This window comes from Micropterus dolomieu, linkage group LG15 (genome assembly GCF_021292245.1).
Source record: "Micropterus dolomieu isolate WLL.071019.BEF.003 ecotype Adirondacks linkage group LG15, ASM2129224v1, whole genome shotgun sequence".
Classification (NCBI taxonomy): domain Eukaryota; kingdom Metazoa; phylum Chordata; class Actinopteri; order Centrarchiformes; family Centrarchidae; genus Micropterus; species Micropterus dolomieu.
Window position 1 is genome coordinate 5,565,163 of NC_060164.1, and position 18,747 is coordinate 5,583,909.

The 18,747-nt window shown below is 41.6% G+C and overlaps 2 protein-coding genes across 3 annotated transcripts in view; both read left to right on the top strand.

Moving 5' to 3' along the window:
• The window catches only part of btaf1 (BTAF1 RNA polymerase II, B-TFIID transcription factor-associated), a gene marked incomplete at its 5' end in the record, with an annotated part of 442,252 nt that overhangs the window by 38,725 nt on the left and 384,780 nt on the right, over window positions 1-18,747 (top strand).
• The window catches only part of LOC123983750 (adhesion G protein-coupled receptor A1), a 61,387-nt gene continuing 55,973 nt past the window's right edge, over window positions 13,334-18,747 (top strand). Inside the window, exons 1-3 of one of the 2 annotated variants that reach the window (XM_046070066.1) lie at window positions 13,334-13,460; window positions 17,379-17,589; window positions 18,011-18,219. In XM_046070066.1, the coding sequence (XP_045926022.1) occupies window positions 13,449-13,460; window positions 17,379-17,589; window positions 18,011-18,219 (432 nt within the window). In that variant the 5' untranslated portion in view covers window positions 13,334-13,448. Of the gene's footprint in view, window positions 13,461-16,777; window positions 17,152-17,378; window positions 17,590-18,010; window positions 18,220-18,747 lie in introns of those variants that run through there. The other variant, XM_046070065.1, reaches the window with a different exon arrangement.

Consider the following 18,747-nt stretch of genomic DNA (forward strand, 5'->3'; position numbering starts at 1 on the left):
ATGCATGGATGCACATTTTGAGAAATTTCTTTAATTCATTATTGGACATGTTAACAATAAATGTTCAGTTAATTGTTTTAAAAAGTGCACACTTTTATCTAAAATTAATAGCGTTTTTAAACTACTGGTAAGGCCCATCAATTCACAAAAAGTTATGATGGTCTGACTTTGGCTCAGGAAGTAGAGCGGGTTGCATGATAATCGCAATATCGGCAGTTCAGTCCCCGGCTCCTCCGGGCTGCATGTCGAGGTGTCCTTGGGCAAGATACTGAACCCTGAATTGCCCCAGGTGGCTATTCCACCAGTGTATGAATGTTGGTTTCTGTTTGAGCACTTGGGCTCAGTGTATGAATGTATGTTAATGGTGAATGCAATGTAGTGTAAAAGAGCTTTGAGTTGGAAAGACTAGAAAGCTATACAGCTAGCTATACAAATGCAGAGCATTTACATTTACTTGCTTTTTCCATTAATCAATGAATGGCAAGACATTCATAAAACATTCAATACAGCAAATCAGCTACCATGCTAATCCTGAAGATAGTCTAACCTGTTTTTCTTGTATCACAAAAAAAACTGTAGCCTTCTACAAAATATAGCTGCTAAATTAACACTGAACTCTCCACTTGTAGGCCCAGGGAATCTTTTAAATATACTGTATATCAAAACCACTGTGGAAATAGTTTTGAACATCAGGAATATATTTAGGTTTCCTTCACATTGGTGTGATGCCTGAACAGGTTTCGAGATCAAAATATTGGCTGTGTGAAATCCCTCAGTATATGTATTACGTGGATGAAGGACAATAGTGAATGTGCATTGTGGTCAAATTGAACAAATTGACAAACAGGTGATACAGCACCTCAGCAGCATGCACAAGTGCCTGCAAATATGCATGTAAGCAAATCCACAGATTGTTTCAAACTGATTTAATTTCTCACTCTGTCATTCCTGTGTCTCTCTCTGACTCTCAATCTCACGCCTTAATCCGGGATCTGAGGCAAGGAGGTACCTGAGGTGCTTTAGCTGAGTGAAAATTACATTTACACTGACATGGAAAGGAAGGTCCATCCCTGGAGTGGAACTAAAGTCTGGCTGGTGCTGGCCGCTGTCAAGCATCTATTCTCATAGAAACCTCCCTCGAGGCTGCAGGTTTGCAGCTCACTTTTGAGCAGCTCGTTTGAGGGAGATGTGTCACAATCACCACCGTGGTCTCATTGAGTTTCTTACTGTCTCACCTCCAGCCTTCCTTATCTACATTCAATAATTGAGAGCAAACAATAATGATAAATAGCTTGTTCATAAATACTTAAATTGGCCTTACTCAGCACCTGCTGTCTTTAGAACAGCATTAGAAATCCGCCAATTATTTTCACATCTAGCAATGGCTTGACTCAAAGATATAGTAGACCTGGTTAGTTAGCATGAGCAGTGACCGATAGCAAACTTTATCGACTTCATAGTACACTGTTTGATTGGCAACTAAATGACTAGAAAAACAGTTCACAAACACAACAGAAAGCAATTTGCTCCGTCCTGTCAGCAATTTTTTTTTTAAATGGTGACCTTGTGGATGACCTCTTTAAGGACACGAAAATCTAAAGTAATATTACTTCAACAGAGGAGCATTAAGTAACCAGATTGACTTTTAAATGAATCTGAGGTCAAAGCAATGAGCAAATCTCTGCATCTGCCCCAACACTGCTGCTTCGGTCAATTATCTCACTGTAATGACGCCTTGATGACAGTGCTGTCCTCCTCTAAAGAGAGTAGCGGAGACAGACTCACTGCCATAAAGTGACTAATTAGCTCCCACCCCTGAGATCCTTGTAGCTCAGATGCTGTGACATAGTGGCAGTCGCTGGGGGCACGTGGCAGGCTCTTTAGTCTGATGGAGGTGGAGATGGCCAGCAGTGGTAACCAGGGGTCAAATGATCGCAGACAAACAGCTAGATAGTGTCTCTCTCAGGACAGAGGGGACAGCGGCAATGAACTTGCGGGTATAAATCACCCCCCCCACCCCTCCACACACACTCACACACACACAACAGATGAATCCCACTCCAGTCTGACACTGGAGAGGAGAGTCAAAGAGGAGTATGCCATGAATACATTATGCTGTTTGTTTAGCTGCTAGTTCAAGGAGCTCTCTCAGGAGATTGCTGCAAAAATATCCATCCCATGATTTGTAAGAGGGACATTTTTATCCTGCGTCTAGCCCTTAAATATAGATTCCCCTTTAAATTTACCAGTCGCAGTAGATAATTAAATATTTTCATATACAATAGAATTGTCAACATAACACTTCAGAGTAAACAGTGCAAATATTTTGTACACATGCGATACCAATTAATGACTCAATTAAAAGATATTGTACATTAGTACATTAATTAACAATATTATTTTACAGTCTGCATACCCTGCAACAACACTACACTTACAGTGAAAAAGAGGTTAACAAGCACTCTTTGTTACAGCTGTCACTAATAAGTAATTATGACATTAGCTCAGCTGGAATTACCGGTGCATGCTTTTCAAAAAAAGTTGAAATTTCATTTTCTGAATAAATGAACATTACTAGCATTAATGAAAAAAAGTTTTTTGATCAAAAGTATATTTATTCGGCTCCTTAATGATCTGATGATATAGGGTTCTTCTATTCTTCCATTTTTAATTGTCCGAGAGATCCTGCATTGGATCCCAAAACTGTATTACTGTCCCCCAGTATTTTATCATCATTTCAAAAACATACCATACCATAACTGTCTTCGTTGCAGTATTTAAGTTTTCCACAGTTATCCTGCTTCATTACCCTGTAATAATATTACTGTAATTCACAATTATTTAAATGGTAAAAATACTCACAGTGTCCTTTTACCCAGTTATTACCTAACCTTTTGTCTTCTCCCCCCGTACTCAGCATAGGTACCCAGTAAGTAATGTATTGACACCCCATATGTACTCAATAATTACACTGTAAATTGCGGACTGTAATCTAAGTGTTGTTGCCTTTAAAACTTTAATTTGATCAATACCAACGCAATGGAATGTCATTGGGCCTTGTTTCAAAATATTCATGAAACAAGTTACTGGAGAAGTGATACCTTAATGGGAGCAAGTCTAATTATTTCATCCTGTTTGCAAAATCTTCACTTGTTTAAAAGCTGGAAGCTAAATCTTGTCGGTGGAAATCCATTGCCAGGTTCACTGTGACCTGTTTAATGTGTTATTAATTGATCAGTGGCCAGTGTGCATACGGACAGTTTAGCCATGCTAGAGAGAGGAGTTTTTAAAAAAAATGGATGGTACCCTTCAGTGAAAAAGATCCAAGCTATTTGCTCCTAAGCTAAGATGGAGAACTAAATTGTCGATTGCATGGTCCAAATTGGAACAAGCACAAAAATCAATCAAAAACAATCGCTTCAAATCTCTTTGTTTTACCTTTTCCGAGGCTCTAACGCTTGGATCAAAGATGATTGGAACATTCTGAAGCATATGTTAAAGGGGGTGATGAGACAAAGGCCAGTGGGTTGTTAACACCATTACTTTGCTTGTTTTCTATTCAGGGTGAAAACAAATCTCTGATGAATGACTCCTCTCCCTCTCACTCTCACTGGTTCTGTCTCTCTGCGGTCACTGTGTACACTGAGTGGGATGGCTAATAAGTCCCCATTGGGCTACATGGCTTGCTCCCAGCTAATCACTTTTTGAGACAGAAACTTCAAAGTGTGCCCTCTTGCCTGATGCTAATCTGGGCCAAGAGGGTCTCTGTAGATGGATGAGTGTGGGCTGTGGGTAGACCGGCTCTGCTCCATCCAAATAATCTGTCCATTTATTTCAGTAATGTGATATGGGTGATTGTGTAAAAACCTAAAAAAGTGACATTTAACACTGATATTATTATGTGCAGCCATTAATTGTAGATGCTGTCATGGACCTAGGTCAAAGACAAGCTGAATGTTTTATTTGTTTTTACGTGCTTGGCTACAAATATAGAGGGACATGTTTCTGATTAGCTAGAAATTAATTAAAAGGCTGGATCATAACCTTTGCTATGCAGACAGTGCTATAATGTTCCTACCAGAGTCCCTTCAACACAAACAAAATAAATGCTACAACTCTAGAGAATTATAGCGTGTTGGGATCCTTCAGCTACATTAGATGATATTTTCATTATCACTTGCCCAGGTGACAACCTGCCTCCCCACATGGGCCAATGAGTGTAAAAAAGTAAAAAAGATATTTTGGCAGTGGTATAAGCTGCAGACGAACTGTGTTACATTACTTCTCCCTACACATTGTTTCTCCAACTACTCCTTATATGTAGCACACACTGCAAATAAAATAACTTTAAATACCATTAAAGGGGACCTATTATGATTTTTCATATTTTCTGGCATATCTATAATGTTACAGTATCAGATGTTCATGTTAAACATGACCAAAGGTTCAAATAATGAGGTATTTAAAAGAAATCCCTGTGAGACAAAACCTCAGATATCCCACTGTTCTGAATGCTCTGTTTTGAACAGCTTTTTATACCAACGACTCAGTATGATGTCATTCCGAGCCGGATTTCCATATATGGTCATTTGCTCCAGGCAGAGAATGCTGGCCACGCCCACAAAGAAACATGCAGCCCCATCCCTGTGGCAACTGGTAAACACCATTCGACAAACTTCCGGTCTCCGGGCTGAAGCTATCCGGGAAGACCGAAAACCTGCAATTCATCGAGTGGCCACTTGAGGCTGGCTGCAGAAGGGAGTCAATCTCCATTGACCCATGTTAAAATGCCCAACTTTACAGAAGAATAAAACATGTTTACAGCCTGGTTCAAATGATGGTTTTAGTGTATATTGCTAATTTTGCCCTTCGTGACAACTGTGAGGGAGGTGAATTTTTTATAACTCACCTGTTTAAATTATGTTAAGCCTTAAAGTTCTGCATTATTAGGGGCGTGGCATCTTTGATTGACAGGCAGTGTGACTGACGTCTGTTAGCTCGGCTCAGCTAATACAGACTTCTGAGGCTCAGCCTGGTGTAGCCGTTTGGACATTTCTACATGCAGATATCGCATGAATAATGGCAGGCTGTGCGGTTTATTGGAGAGAGAACCTCTAGGAAGTCCGTGTTCCAGTTGGTGAGTGAAATTCCTGTATTTTATTTATGTGTTAACAATAGGTATCGCTGTCTGCGTATAGCTTGTTAGCTTAGCTCGTTACGCTAATTAGCCAGATACGAGCAGCCCCAAGCTGCCAAGCTAATGTTGTAGGCTACCTGCAGAGATTTGTATCCGCCTTTTTTGTCAGCATATAATGAGCGTTATGCCTGCAGACAGGTAGCTGGGCTGTAACTAGGGCGATGGTTTAGTCAAAGTGAGAAATTAGGTGTGTGAGAGTTTATTTGGTGGATTAGAATTTGCCAAAAAGGTTGTACAGTTCAATAAGAAATTTAAAACAAGATCATAATAATAAATGTTCAATAAGATCTGACTTGAGTAGTCAACAGGTGTCTAGCAGCATGGATAATTATTGCACACTGTCTAGCAGCAAACCGTATATTGCACATATTAGGAAACTACTTTAAACATTTAATATTGATGTTTTCATGAATGCAAGACAAGAGTTTAATTTGTTAAACTATTGCTTGTGTATAAGGAATAGTTATAAAATTGATCAGACATATAATAAAATCACATTCTTATCACATATCACACATCATCAGTTTCCTATGTTAATTGTAAATAGTGTGATCTAAATTCAACAATATATTATAGTCAGGAGCTGTAAAGGAAAATATTAAGATGGTATTTATAGGTTAAGATTTTGCATAAATGTTAGAAAGTAAAAAATGAAAGGTTCTTATTTAGGTCTTATTTTGACATTTCTTTAAGAGACAAATGTGACATTGACTGAGAAGTTACTCTGTTGTAAAAAAAATACTTACCCACAGGATGGTTTAGATGTGCACACATTATTCTGTGTTTAAACTAGACTTATATCAGAGCAGCAAACAAGGCACTCCTCAAAAACTTAAGGCTCTGTTACTCGATCTATAGCTCCTTATTTATCTGTGGTTTTCAGCAACACGTCACCTCAGCTCCACCCATGAACCGCCTCTTTGCCAACTTTTGGTTATCCTGGAGTGGCGCACGGCGACATGCCAAGATGGCAGCGCGTCGCCCAATTTGGGCTTCAAAACTGCTCATCAGAAACGAACGGGTAACGTCACAGACACTACGTCCATTTTTGTATACAGTCTATGGTAAACACATAAGACAATGGCCAATGAGAAGACAGTGGGCTTTGGAGGGGGTTGTCTCAAAGAGACAGGAGCATCTACAGCTTGTTTTAGACAGATTCTGAAATGAGGGTCTGCGTGAAGTGCCAGTATAAGATAGATTATGGTGAATTATAGATTATTTTTGAACTTTGAATCATGCAAAGCTGCGATAGAGGAGTCACAGAACTGCAATATAGGGCTGGAAACCCAAAGATATTCAGTTTATTTTCATAGAAAACCAAAAAATAACTTTTTTAACTAAATGACTAATCAGTTATCAAAATAGTAGCCAATTTATTGTCTGTCTATCAACAAATCAATTAACTAATTGTTTCATCTCTACTTGCTGTTATACAGTAGCCACAGAATTCCTACCATTTGTTGTCTGTTGACAGAGAGCACAGCCACACAGGCTACAAATATGAATTAAATGTGTCCTGTGTGAAGCAGGGCTGAATGGCAGCTCAGTGGTTAGCAGTATTATCACCTCACCACAAGAAAGTTCAATCACACCGGTGAACCGTGGGACACATCCAGGTATGCTGGGATAGATTTCAGCAGCGAGTCACTTTGATCAGGAACAAGCAGGTATATGGGTGAGGTTTAAGATGCTGAGTCTGAAATACAGCTGGGGCCCTTTGTTGCATGTCATTCCACATTTCTCTCTCCCCTCATTTCCTGCTTGCTGTCTACTGTAATAAAATCAAAAAATGCTAAATACATAAAAACAATGGAGCAATCAGCTAAAGAGAATGGAGTTTGGATGTGAATCTGTAAGCATGTGTCTCCTATAGAATCAGAATCAGCTTTATTGCCATGTATGTGCACACATACGAGGAATTTGACTCAGTATTGTACATTGCTCACAATGTGCTTACTCATACAATGATAAAATCAGACACAAACAAAAACAATATAGACAGATATAGTGTATTTTATCATCCCCTCATGTATGGTAAGCCTTAGGGCTAATGCCAGTGCATTTGGAATTTTGCCTGGTATTTGATTATGTTTTGTAAGTCACATGAGCATTTCACTAGTTGAGAGAACCTCTATTAGCATATGGCTCAGGGCAGCATTTTCCTGCAATTGTGCTAAACAGGCAGTGGATTGACACCAGTTTATTAGCCCTGTTTAACAGATTAAATGGCTGACGAATAGAGTGCAGATCCCAGGGGATTTCATTTTCTCACAGTAAGGCTCAGATCATCATCTTTTTTCCATCTTATTAAGAGAATTGTGATTCCCATCATGGCCAGCACAATCATGGTGCTGGAGAAATCGCTGCCTGCCTGATCGTTCAGATTGGAACGATGGTCCTGATTGAGAAATACAAGCCTCCTTCTCCTCTTTTCACTACATATATGAGTCAATTGGCGCTGGTCCCACTGTAGCTGGGGGGTGGGTTTGGGTTGACTATGGATGGGACCTTCATTGATCAAAACATGGAGAGGGATGGGGGAAAGCCGAACAGCCAGAGTGAGCTGATTATGGTAATGCTTCAACAGATCGATTAAAGGGATGTGCGTTTGAGGCACAAGAGTTCTCCAATAAATCCTCCATCCTATCCTTGCTCACAGTGAAGTGTTTTGGATTTCTCAGCATGACCAAGACTTGTACAGAATACCAAGTCGCAGCTGAGGACAAACACATCAAAAGTGCATCCATAAAATCTGATAGATACAGATTTGAGGAATTGTTTATTTCTATTGTTTAACTATGACTTGTTGCATTAAAGCAAAAAATGTTAATATCACTTGTGAAAAAAAAGATGCTTGCTTACAATTTTCCTCTGTCTTATGCAAAAAGGGAGACATGCAATTGAATGAAGGGAACATTCAACTGAAATCCTGTCTTTTGACTATCAAAAACTCACCATGTGCAGACTGTAAAGGAATAGGATAACATTTTAGAAAATATGCTTATTTGCTTTCTTGCCCATGAGTTACATGAGAAGAGCGATACCACGCACACTGTTTGTTTTTTTCACAAGATTTTTTTGGGGCCTTTGCCCTTAGTGAGATACTATAGCCGGAGAGAGACAGGAAATATGGGAGAGAGAGAGGGAGGGGGTAACATTCAGCAAAGGGCCACAAGTCGGACCCGAACCTTGGCCGTTTTGACATTGGGCACACACTTTCTCTGAGCTGAACAGCACCCCACATATTTGTCTGTTTAGTAAGAAGCTGGAGTCCGGAGATGGTTAGCTTAGCTTTGCATGGAAACTGGAAAAAAACGGGGACACAGCCTGGTTCTGTCCAGGTATAAGAATCCTTTAAACTCACTAATTAATAAGTTATATCTAGTTTATTTCTTCTATGCAGTGTAAAACAACAATCTAGTTGTCGTTTTATGGGACTTCCTGGAGAATTATTTTCACCAGAGACTCCCGATTTTCTCATTAACTCTTGGTAAGAAAGTCAATACTCTTGTTTGTCAAACTACCCCTTCAAAGGTGACTGAAAAGTTTGTAGTTTGCTTCTTTGCGGAACAGCAGTTGAGGTTTAGGCTTGTCTACTCAAGGCTTTTTTTAGCGTCTAAGAGAACAGATACACTTGGCTTCTATTTTAATCAATACAGGTCAGTCTACACAGGCCTCATAACAGCTCACACTATATGTGCTTTATGCACCTAACTACAACCTGAAGCATATCCTTCCCCTTCAGGTCTATTTTCTTATGTTTTACACGTGTAATAATAGTGATGGTTTTTGAGCAATGCCAACATGGGTGACCTACACTTTAATACACCTGTGAGTCACAGACAGAGGATTGCAGCTATTGATGATGCTCTGCTAGCATGTTGCTTTCACTATGCAGCCAGTGTACATTGTTCAGTAATGACAAGTAAGTCTAAAGTCTTGACCCTCAGTAAAGTCCCAAGTTCAGATCAAAAGTCCCAATTCAAGAACAAGTCAAGTTCTAAATGCATCCTAAATCATATTCTATCCTAAGTCATCATTATGTGTGTGCTATTCTGCACTGCCACATGCAATTGACTTAGAAAATGTGGAGGCCATCATTTTAATAAAGCTGATGCTATGTGACTAAGCACAGTAGGCAGAAGCTTTATCCTGGGTGGGTTTGGTGAATACACTTGTTCTGTTTTGGCTTTCTTTGCTTCACATTCACACAGTTACACAGGTTTAAGCTCAAGGTATCATAAATGTACCTTCATTGACCGCTTGCTCATCATTTTTGCCAGTGAGTTCATCATCAGCCCGATGAGATAAAGATGACCACCAAAGCCATTACAGTTTTATTTGGTGCATCTGAAGGATTAGTGGGAAGGGATTAATATGGCAAAAGGAGGGCATAAATATCTCTCTCCATCACTCTTTTTTTCCTGTGACTTAATTTATTTCCCAGATCTGCCCTGGCAATGCCCAATGTCATTTTCCTGGCAAGAAGTTTAAATGCAAAATGAGACAACAAGCCATTGAAGACAATCACATCTCAAGACAATGCTAATGGTAGCTGAAATACGTTTAAGCCAAGAGATATCTCATTTGAATTTTTATACATACATTTTTGCTGTCATGTTAAACAAAATGGCACTGTAATTAACACTTAACACCTTTTCTAACCATGTAGCACTTCCTGATTCTCCTTAAAGTTATTATAGTGTGAATGCTTTTATGATCATTTGGCATGTTGTGTTCTCAGCGCAGCTTTTGCTTGTACACGCAGCATTGTGTCATTGTTGTGTTTGTCCTGGCAGACAGGACGTGCGGGCGTGCGCACGCGTGCGTGTGTGTGTTTGATTCCAGCTCAGTCCTGCAGCAGGGAGGCAATGAACCAATCAAGATGCACGCAGTCAGCTTGTTGCATCATCTACCACGGTGATGGGACCGTAGAAGCCCCATTATGCTGTTTAGATGCGTGCGCGTGGAGGTGATTCATCTTCAAAGCTTTGTTATTTTTCCTCAGTGCGATTTGTCTTTGCTATGCAGACAGCGACGACCCCGCGACCCCTCAAGCATCTCATTCATTTACACAACAGGTCTGCAGCTCAGCGCCACTGTGTAGGAAAAATCCTATATAGAGCTCCTGCATGTGTTATCATTAACAAGTGGCTCCTCAGACCATGCTATACCTTGCATCATCATGCTCACAAGAAAATGTAATATTTACACTTTTCTGGGGGTTGATCAAATCACATATGAAAATTTTATTACGTCTGCTTTTTTTAAAAATCTTTGAAATCTTAACAGTTTGATCTCTGCTGAAGAGGAGGTTGAGAGGGTTGTTAATCATGTTCCAAAGTGGAGGTCCGCAGCCAGCCATCCCACTGTAGCATGTCTAGCTGATTTTGCTGATGAATGACTCCCAGCTCCCCACAGTCATGCATATTCATGTATACCCATGTTGATATAAAGGCACTTAACACATGATGCGCTCGCTAGCCCCCTACTCTGCCACTGTGGAGGGAAATTGTAAAGTCACTCAGATCCATAAGCAGGTTACCATGGAGACACTTTGGCAGCACTAGCTATACCTTCTTGCTACTGAATCATAAATGGGAGGAGGCACTATGGGCCAGCATATCAGATAATACACACTATACATCATGGAAAGGAGACAAGAACCACATCTCAAATCTCCTGTGTATCTGCGTGTGTGCGTTTGTTTTACAGCAATTCATCAACTGTTAGGGCGACACGCCGCCGCATAATTATTTCATTCCAGTTAATTTGGTCGAGTTCACTTTTCCTCCTCAAACTGAAAACTGTTTGATGGCATACGTTTATGAGATCAATACTTGGCCTTGGCTTGCCAAAACTGACAATCAAATAGCGACCAAAAAAACTAATTGAATGATTCAATCTGCGAAGCACACACACATCAGTTCACATTCATTTCACCTCTGAGCCAAATCTCATATTACAATCTGAAAAGGCCCAAAGAGACCGCATTTGTTCTACCCCTTCTCTCTTCAAATGAAGATCTACTTTAATCATGTTGTTCAAGTGGAATGCACACTTTCAGGTTAAATCTACGGCTCTCACAGCAGCGTGAGGGACGGACGGGTTATGACAGTTGGTTTCAGTGCAGTACATTTGTTACTGGCTTGAGATGCAGAATGTCTTAAATAACACCATCCGACAGGTGGAAAATAAATGTGTAGATGAATGGACCAGTGACCCAAAATAAGTGATGGCTAATCTGGGAGTGGTTGTTAAAACAGAGCTTTTAGATGTACTGAATTAAGGAGAGCTCATACGTTTATCCATCTAGCAGTCCAGGACCCTGCGGCCTAATCCGAAGTTATGACCATGTTTCTCGGGCAGTGCTAGCACACCCACTTTGTGTGATAACCAACTGTTATTGCTGCACCGACTAACCGCACATTAATCCTGTCTCCCTGCCCTGCAGCTGAATCAAACTTGAGAAGCATGAGTGTGGGAGAGAAAATGTGGTGATAGCAAAGTATGACCTGGACCACACAACTGTTTGTGTGCGCGCGTGTGTTTGTGAGAAATCCTTACTCAACCAACGGTAGAAAGCCTAGGTATATCGTTATGGGTCTGGATGCTTTTCTTGGGATTCCAGTCATGCCACATCAGTCTTATTCACAAACAGGCCAATTAAAGTCAAATCAGCAGTATTCAGAGTGAACATGTTGGTGAATAAACAGTTAATGAATGGTTTAGGGAGTGAATGAATACATGAATACATAAAAGCTTCGGGGTTATCATTGGCTGTCTCACTAGGCATTTGCTGGAGAGTCCTTTCCTCACCTTGAATGGACAAGAATATGAATATTATTAACCCTGTCTGCTCATTACCACAGAGAGAATAGAGAGATTGATGTTGTGTTTTACGCTTACATAAATACATTTACTGTACTTCCAGGTATCAGACATGTGTTTCACGTAGAACAAGCTTATATTTTCTAAGCTGAAGCTTCTAAAAGCTAAAACCACAGAGTAAACCTGTTGTAATCCAGACACAATCCTTTTAGGTCCGTGTGTCAGCTAAACTGGAATTTAACTGAAATGCAAGTTGACAATCATTGCTGAAGACTAATGTCACCTCAAAGAAAATAAAGGGTTTAAAAATTAAGAAAAATGGTTTGGGTCATCTAATATGCAAATTATGTTACCCTAACTGTTCAGGATAATTTCTGTATTTTTAAACCTGTGCCCTATTTTCACATTTGGGGTCAAAACGACTAGTAGGTACAAAACATTTAGGAATCCCTGCAGTAGATGGCTTCAGCCAGCAGCCGCGAACCAGCTGCAGTGGCTGCAACGCATTACTTTAGGGTAATTGTGCCTGTCAAAATTACATCCACAAAAAGTGCTTCTTTTTGCCACCGACAGGCTCAGACTGTCATGCCAGGAGTCAGACGACATCATGGAAAGGATCCCCGATTCCCCGTGACACCCTTTCTTTTTAACGAGAAACAGAAGTCTCACAATTCTCGCTCTTAAATCTCGTGAGAGGCGAGATGTTGCAGGAAGACGACAGCGGAAATGTGAGTCAGAGTTGGCGAGAGGAGCTTGTTGTGTTCGAGTAGCGTTAGGAAATAAAGTCTTGCCAGCAGTTCCTCCACGCACACAACAAACTCCTCTCCATCATTTCCACTGGTGTTTTGGCTTGTTGTTGACATAGCCTACTGTTCTACCAACATGGTGCCGGATAACATCTGCAATAGTGTATTCACACTTCCCTTTTGCTTTATCCATTCCGTGCTTGTAAAATATCCACCGTGTAAATATAACACCATACACTTATTTTATTGTCTTCCAACTGTGACCAAAAGAGTCTGCCTGCAAGTTAGGCTAGGTTAATTAGCCCAAGATGGATAATAACCCTGAGATTGCAACTCCCCGGGCAAATTGAAGTCAGCAAAAAAAAAGAGGTATGAACCGAACCATGGCTTAAATATCGATGTCTGACAGAATATGTTATGTTATGTTGTGATGGTGGTGAACTGAACCTTTAAGAATGAATGGGAGATGACTCATTGGAATGTTTTTTTTCTTTGTGTGCCCAAATAGTTTGTTGTGATTACAGTGTGCTGCTTGAAAGTATGCACTTTAAAGAACATTGTGAGTCACAGTCTTTTTTGCCTTCACTAATGATGAGCCACAGTGACATGGCATCAGGACACTGATCAGACAAACTCCTTTAATACTTTTCTGGATACGGAGGAAGCTGACGATGACCAATCAGGTTCTGTAGAGAGAGTCATACATTTGTATTAATTCATGCAGAAAATCTATGAATTTCCCTTCTAAGATCTGTTCTTTCTCAAAGACTTGGCTCCTTTTGGCTCATTATCAATCACCCTGCAGCTATTACATTAGTTATGCTTTTACACACAATGAATTCATTAATTTGTGATCCACAATGGGGTTTTTAAAAAATTAAACAATGTTGTCCATCTGTTGCAGCCGTTTGAATGTTTTTGTTAAGACACAGCCCTGTGATGTGACGGTTTGAGTCAGAGCTGACTGAGGAGAGTGTAGCTGACAGCTGAAGCACAGCTTTGCCTCTCCAAAAAGCCTGATTTCCTGCTTCAAATCTGCTCAAATGCCCCACCCCCCACCCCCCAAACAACAAAGCCCTGTCTGAAGGAAACAGACTTGTGTTGGCATGGCAACCGTGTAGGACTGTGTTTAATTTCTCTTGATAAGTAAGGCTAACAATGCAACAACATAATAACGCTCAAGAGGAAAATGCCTTTCAAGGTGCAACCATGGCAATCACTTCTGTAGACTCACGTTCCTTTGTTTATATTTTTAACATCGGGCAATACAAAAATGTTCAAACCTCAAATGTAGCTCCAGTAGAGGCTTGTGTACAAGGCCTTGCTAAATGTTGCTTTTGAGCAAACTGTGATTTATTTTCAGACTCTGAAACATCATGGGTAGAAATGACCCCCTGAAGTTTCCTGATGTCTACCTATTTGTCATGGTCATTGTGTCTTTGACGACGTCTGCGCCGACAGAACTGCCAACGATTACAAAAACAATTATGCAAATCTCCCATCACGCTCGTCAGCAGTTCTCCTCGGCTGGGGCCGAGCTCAGCAAGCTGCCCTTTGAGCTAAATTCATTTCATTTATAGTTAATTTTCAAGTTTCTGCCGGCGCAAATAAAATCATTTATCTCTCCTACAGATATATCTACAAAGGCACAGAGCTGTGGCTTTTTCTAATTTTGGATTATACAATAAACAAACACATGCTGGCTCTCTTTATTTTCACCTCTTTGTCTAAACATAGTCAACAGCAATCCCCCCGTGAAGTGAAGGAGCCATGTAATAGTGTGATGTTTATGCTGTGATTTGGTGGCTGCCCCGGGTCAAACTCCACTGTTGTGTTTTGCCCTGCAGTGTTTTGCAGCTTTGTGGTTCTATCAAGCAAGGCCGTGCATCAAGGAGCAGGTGGAGGAGGACGGAGGGAGGGAGGTGGACGAGAGGGAACAGCCTGAAATAAGAGGTGACTGCTGACATTCACCTGGATGCCCTCTGTAAGGAAAGGAATAAGTGGGGGGGGTGGGGGGATGATGCCGAGGCTAGAGTGTGAGGCGGAGGGGAGTGTGTGATTATGGTTACTAAGGCTACAGCATGCTGCCCTGTTGGAAAGGGACGGGCTTGGAGGAAGGTCAGGCGGCTGTGGTACAACCAGCTAAATCAACTCTGAAGTGTGAGGTCCCTGGTGGTGTTGGGGTTGAGGAAATGTAGCTGTTTAGGTTGCTCAAGAGCAACATAGATTGTCGCTTAGAACGGGACCTTGCAAACGCCGTGGCTTGTACCACACCCTCTGGGCTGTAAATCCCTTTGATACGCCACATACAAGAGGATAAAAGATGTAAAACAGAGATGAGGAGACAAGTATACAAGATAAGAGAGTTGTACGCCTTGAAAACATTCCCCCAGGGGATGAAGGTCACCTGGCATCTATGTTCGCCGAATGAGAACCGCTCGGATGGCGAGCTGGCCCTGTGCTGAACTCTCTGCCATCTCCCGACTGCCACCGAGGCTCAAATCCTTTCCGCCTCTATCCCTGATGTCTGTATCCTGTGACATCTTGGAAACTGACTGCCAAGCTTAAGCTGTTTGGAGAAAGGAAATGATGCAACATAAATTTCAAGGCAAGGATTTTCTGTCTTTCCTCCCCACACACACACACACACACACACACACACACCCACACACACACACACACACACACACACACAAAGCGCAATGAAAATCAATAGCCTTCAAGAGTGAGTCAATGCAGAAACTAATAGCTAACAAACCCAATGCTGTAAAATCACATCTGGCTCCTCACACACGGGTGTAATTTAAAGGAATTGTGCTTAAGCACGCCATTGCTTTTTGTCAGCTATATAGAATTATTTCCCCGGATAATGGAAGGGCCAGAAGGAGCAAAACAACCCAGACTCTTGTATCTGAGGGGGACGCAAAGCCTGTCACTGCCAGGGCACCCACATTTAGCAAACACCACAACACTGTAGCCAGCACAAGAAACCTATGAATGGACAAAGGAGCGCTTGTTAACTTGATTAAGAAATTTGGCTCTTTTTCGTCAACATTGATTGGGCTGAACGTCTGACTAAGCAGCTCCCCGTTAACTGTAAGGGCACTATGGGCATCTACATTCATCTCTGGCAGGAAGCTTCCCTCCCCTTTAGGCTCAAAGTGCTGATCCCCTCACACTGGAGGGTGACGTGATTGAAAGCTGAACAAAACCGACTTCATTTGGAAAGCGAGCCCCCGTGTAACACGGCCATTATCTTTTTTATGAACACGTATCATCATCAGCCTTGTCATTAGCATCATTCTCCATTAGGGTCACTTACTGGCTAAATATGTGGGGACCTTCAGTGTTTCTGCTTCTTCCTAAAAAATCTGTTCACAGTACAGAAATGTGTTAATAACCACAGTTGTTCTGTTTATTTGAAAGAGCAGTTTCTGAGTAATTACTTCCTAATGAATCAACAAAGAGGATATCAGTCTGTTTTGTGCGCAAGTGCTTCATACCCCGATGAAGGTCACTGACCAGAAGATGAGCACATTTCTGAGAAAATTACAATTGAGATTGTGTGTAGAGGCTTCTACTTTCAAACATGTTTATTAGCCTTTGCAAGTACACACTGGCTCCTCTTACATATTTCTATCTATGAAATATTGAGCACATTATATCCTGTGCAGTTATTTCTGCTGATGGGATGCATGGAGTTGAGTGTGTGGCCACACGTGTAGGAATTGCATGCTCACAGTGCCCCTTTGAAAGCTATTGTTTTTTTTATGATTAAACTTGATATTTTGACGGGGCAAGTGCTGCCTTTTCCAGCCTAAGTGCGGTCAGTCACTCGTCCACACACCCTTGAACAACATTTCTGTCCACCAGGGGCATCGATTCACTAAACCCTGAGCTGTGGCAAAGTTCTTGCAGCTGTTATCATGCAGCTTCAAAAGGCTGGATCTTGATTTTAGCACAGGTGTTCTTGGGACAGGATAGGCATAGACTCCTGACTGCTAATATGGCATTTGTTCAGTTTTCAAAATTATTAGCTACAGGTCATAACAGATCAGATGGACTGTGGATCTTGAATGCAACTCTGATGGGATTTTTGGCATGCCTTTTCTCCGAATTCTTTGGGGTTTTGCACTACAGCAATAAAAAAAACAAGTTTATGAGATGAGTGTGGATTTGTGCTCAAAGATGGCGAGGGTACACACCTTGACATACAAGCCATGCCTTTCTCCTAGAAACCCCCTTTCCCAAATATTGCCAGGGAATTTTTTTCGGGGGTTCTCCAGTGTTTATAGTCGGTGAAAAGAAGATAAAGTCAGACCGGTTGTCTCTTTAAATCAAGCTGCAGTGTTGATGTGCCCTCAAGCTGAAATGGTAAGAACCATTTCCACCTCTGCGGCAGGGAGCCTGACCAAATAGGCGCACTAGAGCGCTTCAAACGTGATTCTCATTCCCTTGGTCACTTGTGGTCTATGGTCGCCTCCACTCCTGGAGAGGAAAGCAATTTGTCAGTCTTTTTCTATGGGAGTTTGTTTTTTTCTGCGCATTTCGGAGACATTATTTAATTTTTATTTTCCTCTCTTTTTTTGTTCCATCCGCAGAACTCAGTGGCAGTCGCCTCAATCCATTTACCGCTGGCTGGTACGCCTATATCCTCCTCTGCGTTGCAATCTGTTGATAACTCCACTTGCAAGCTGCAGTTTATTGTGTTTCGCAATGGGAAACTCTTTCCTTGCACGGGGAATTCGTCAAATCTCGCAGATGATGGGAAGCGTAGGAGCGTTTCAACACCAGTTGCTTTCACCAAATTAGGTAAGAGGAAATCCATTTTTATCTCCATGCCTGTGATGTCAACGCTGTACTGTATTGCCGACTACATGCTTACACACACACACACAGTCTATCAGTTTGTTCTGCGCAACATGTTGACACACAAGCGTCACAGTGTAGCGTACATGTTGCCAAAATAAATCAAAACTCAATTACCGCTTATTTAATTTCAATTAATGTCACTGCATCAATGTTTACATCACATTGTACTTAACAGCTGCATTTGTCTGTCTACAGAACTAGCTACTTTAGGTTTCTATTTTGAAGTTTATCTGCAACACAACAGTCTGTCTTCCACGAGTTTGTATGAGAATGTGCGCGCCCGTGTCCACGCTTCCTTTGCCATAGCACTTACACACTTTCCACTTGGTTTCCTTAATTGAACGACCTGCTTTTCTTGCAGATGGGTGCAGCCTCGGGAGCGCCGTGCACTCCGTTACTATCGCTCTCAGGCACTTCGCACTGGGTGTAGACCCCACTGCAGCCTATTGGGATTTTGACCTGCTGGATGGACACGGTGGCTGGAGGGCAGAGGGCTGTCACATAACAGGCTCCGGGGGCAACACGACCACTGTTCATTGCACCCATCATAATAACTTTGCTGTGCTAATGGTGAGTAGTCTACTGTGTGGTGCCAGTGTCATTCATTTTAGCACATAAATGCCCCCACATTACGTATCGTCCACTGCTTAGGACCTATTATGGATCAAATGCATCTTTTTTTTCCCCACCATGGAATAGCCTAGATGGAGTCACGTGTTTAAGAAGCACTTCATGCAGAGACCTTTAAAAGCTTCTTTTATTGTTGCTCTTCAACAGAGGGAAAGGATTTGCCAAATGCGCTACAGGGATTTATTGGCTTTGGAGTACGCGCTACGCTAAATTCCCCCCCCTATATCCTGGAAATGAGAAGTTGCGTGTGTTGTATAGTCTGCCACCTTTTTCCAAAAAGCAGCACAGCAGCTGAAATAGTAGCGATGCTCAGGAGAAGGAGCGACTTGTCACGAGCTATTCGCCTCCGAGCGCAAGTGGTGTGCTAATTGGTTGCAACCATCGCCGAGCAAAAATGTTGGACTGTAAAGCATAGCATCGTTATCTGTGTCGCTCAAGTTGGTGACGACGCCGCCGAGATGCTTTCTC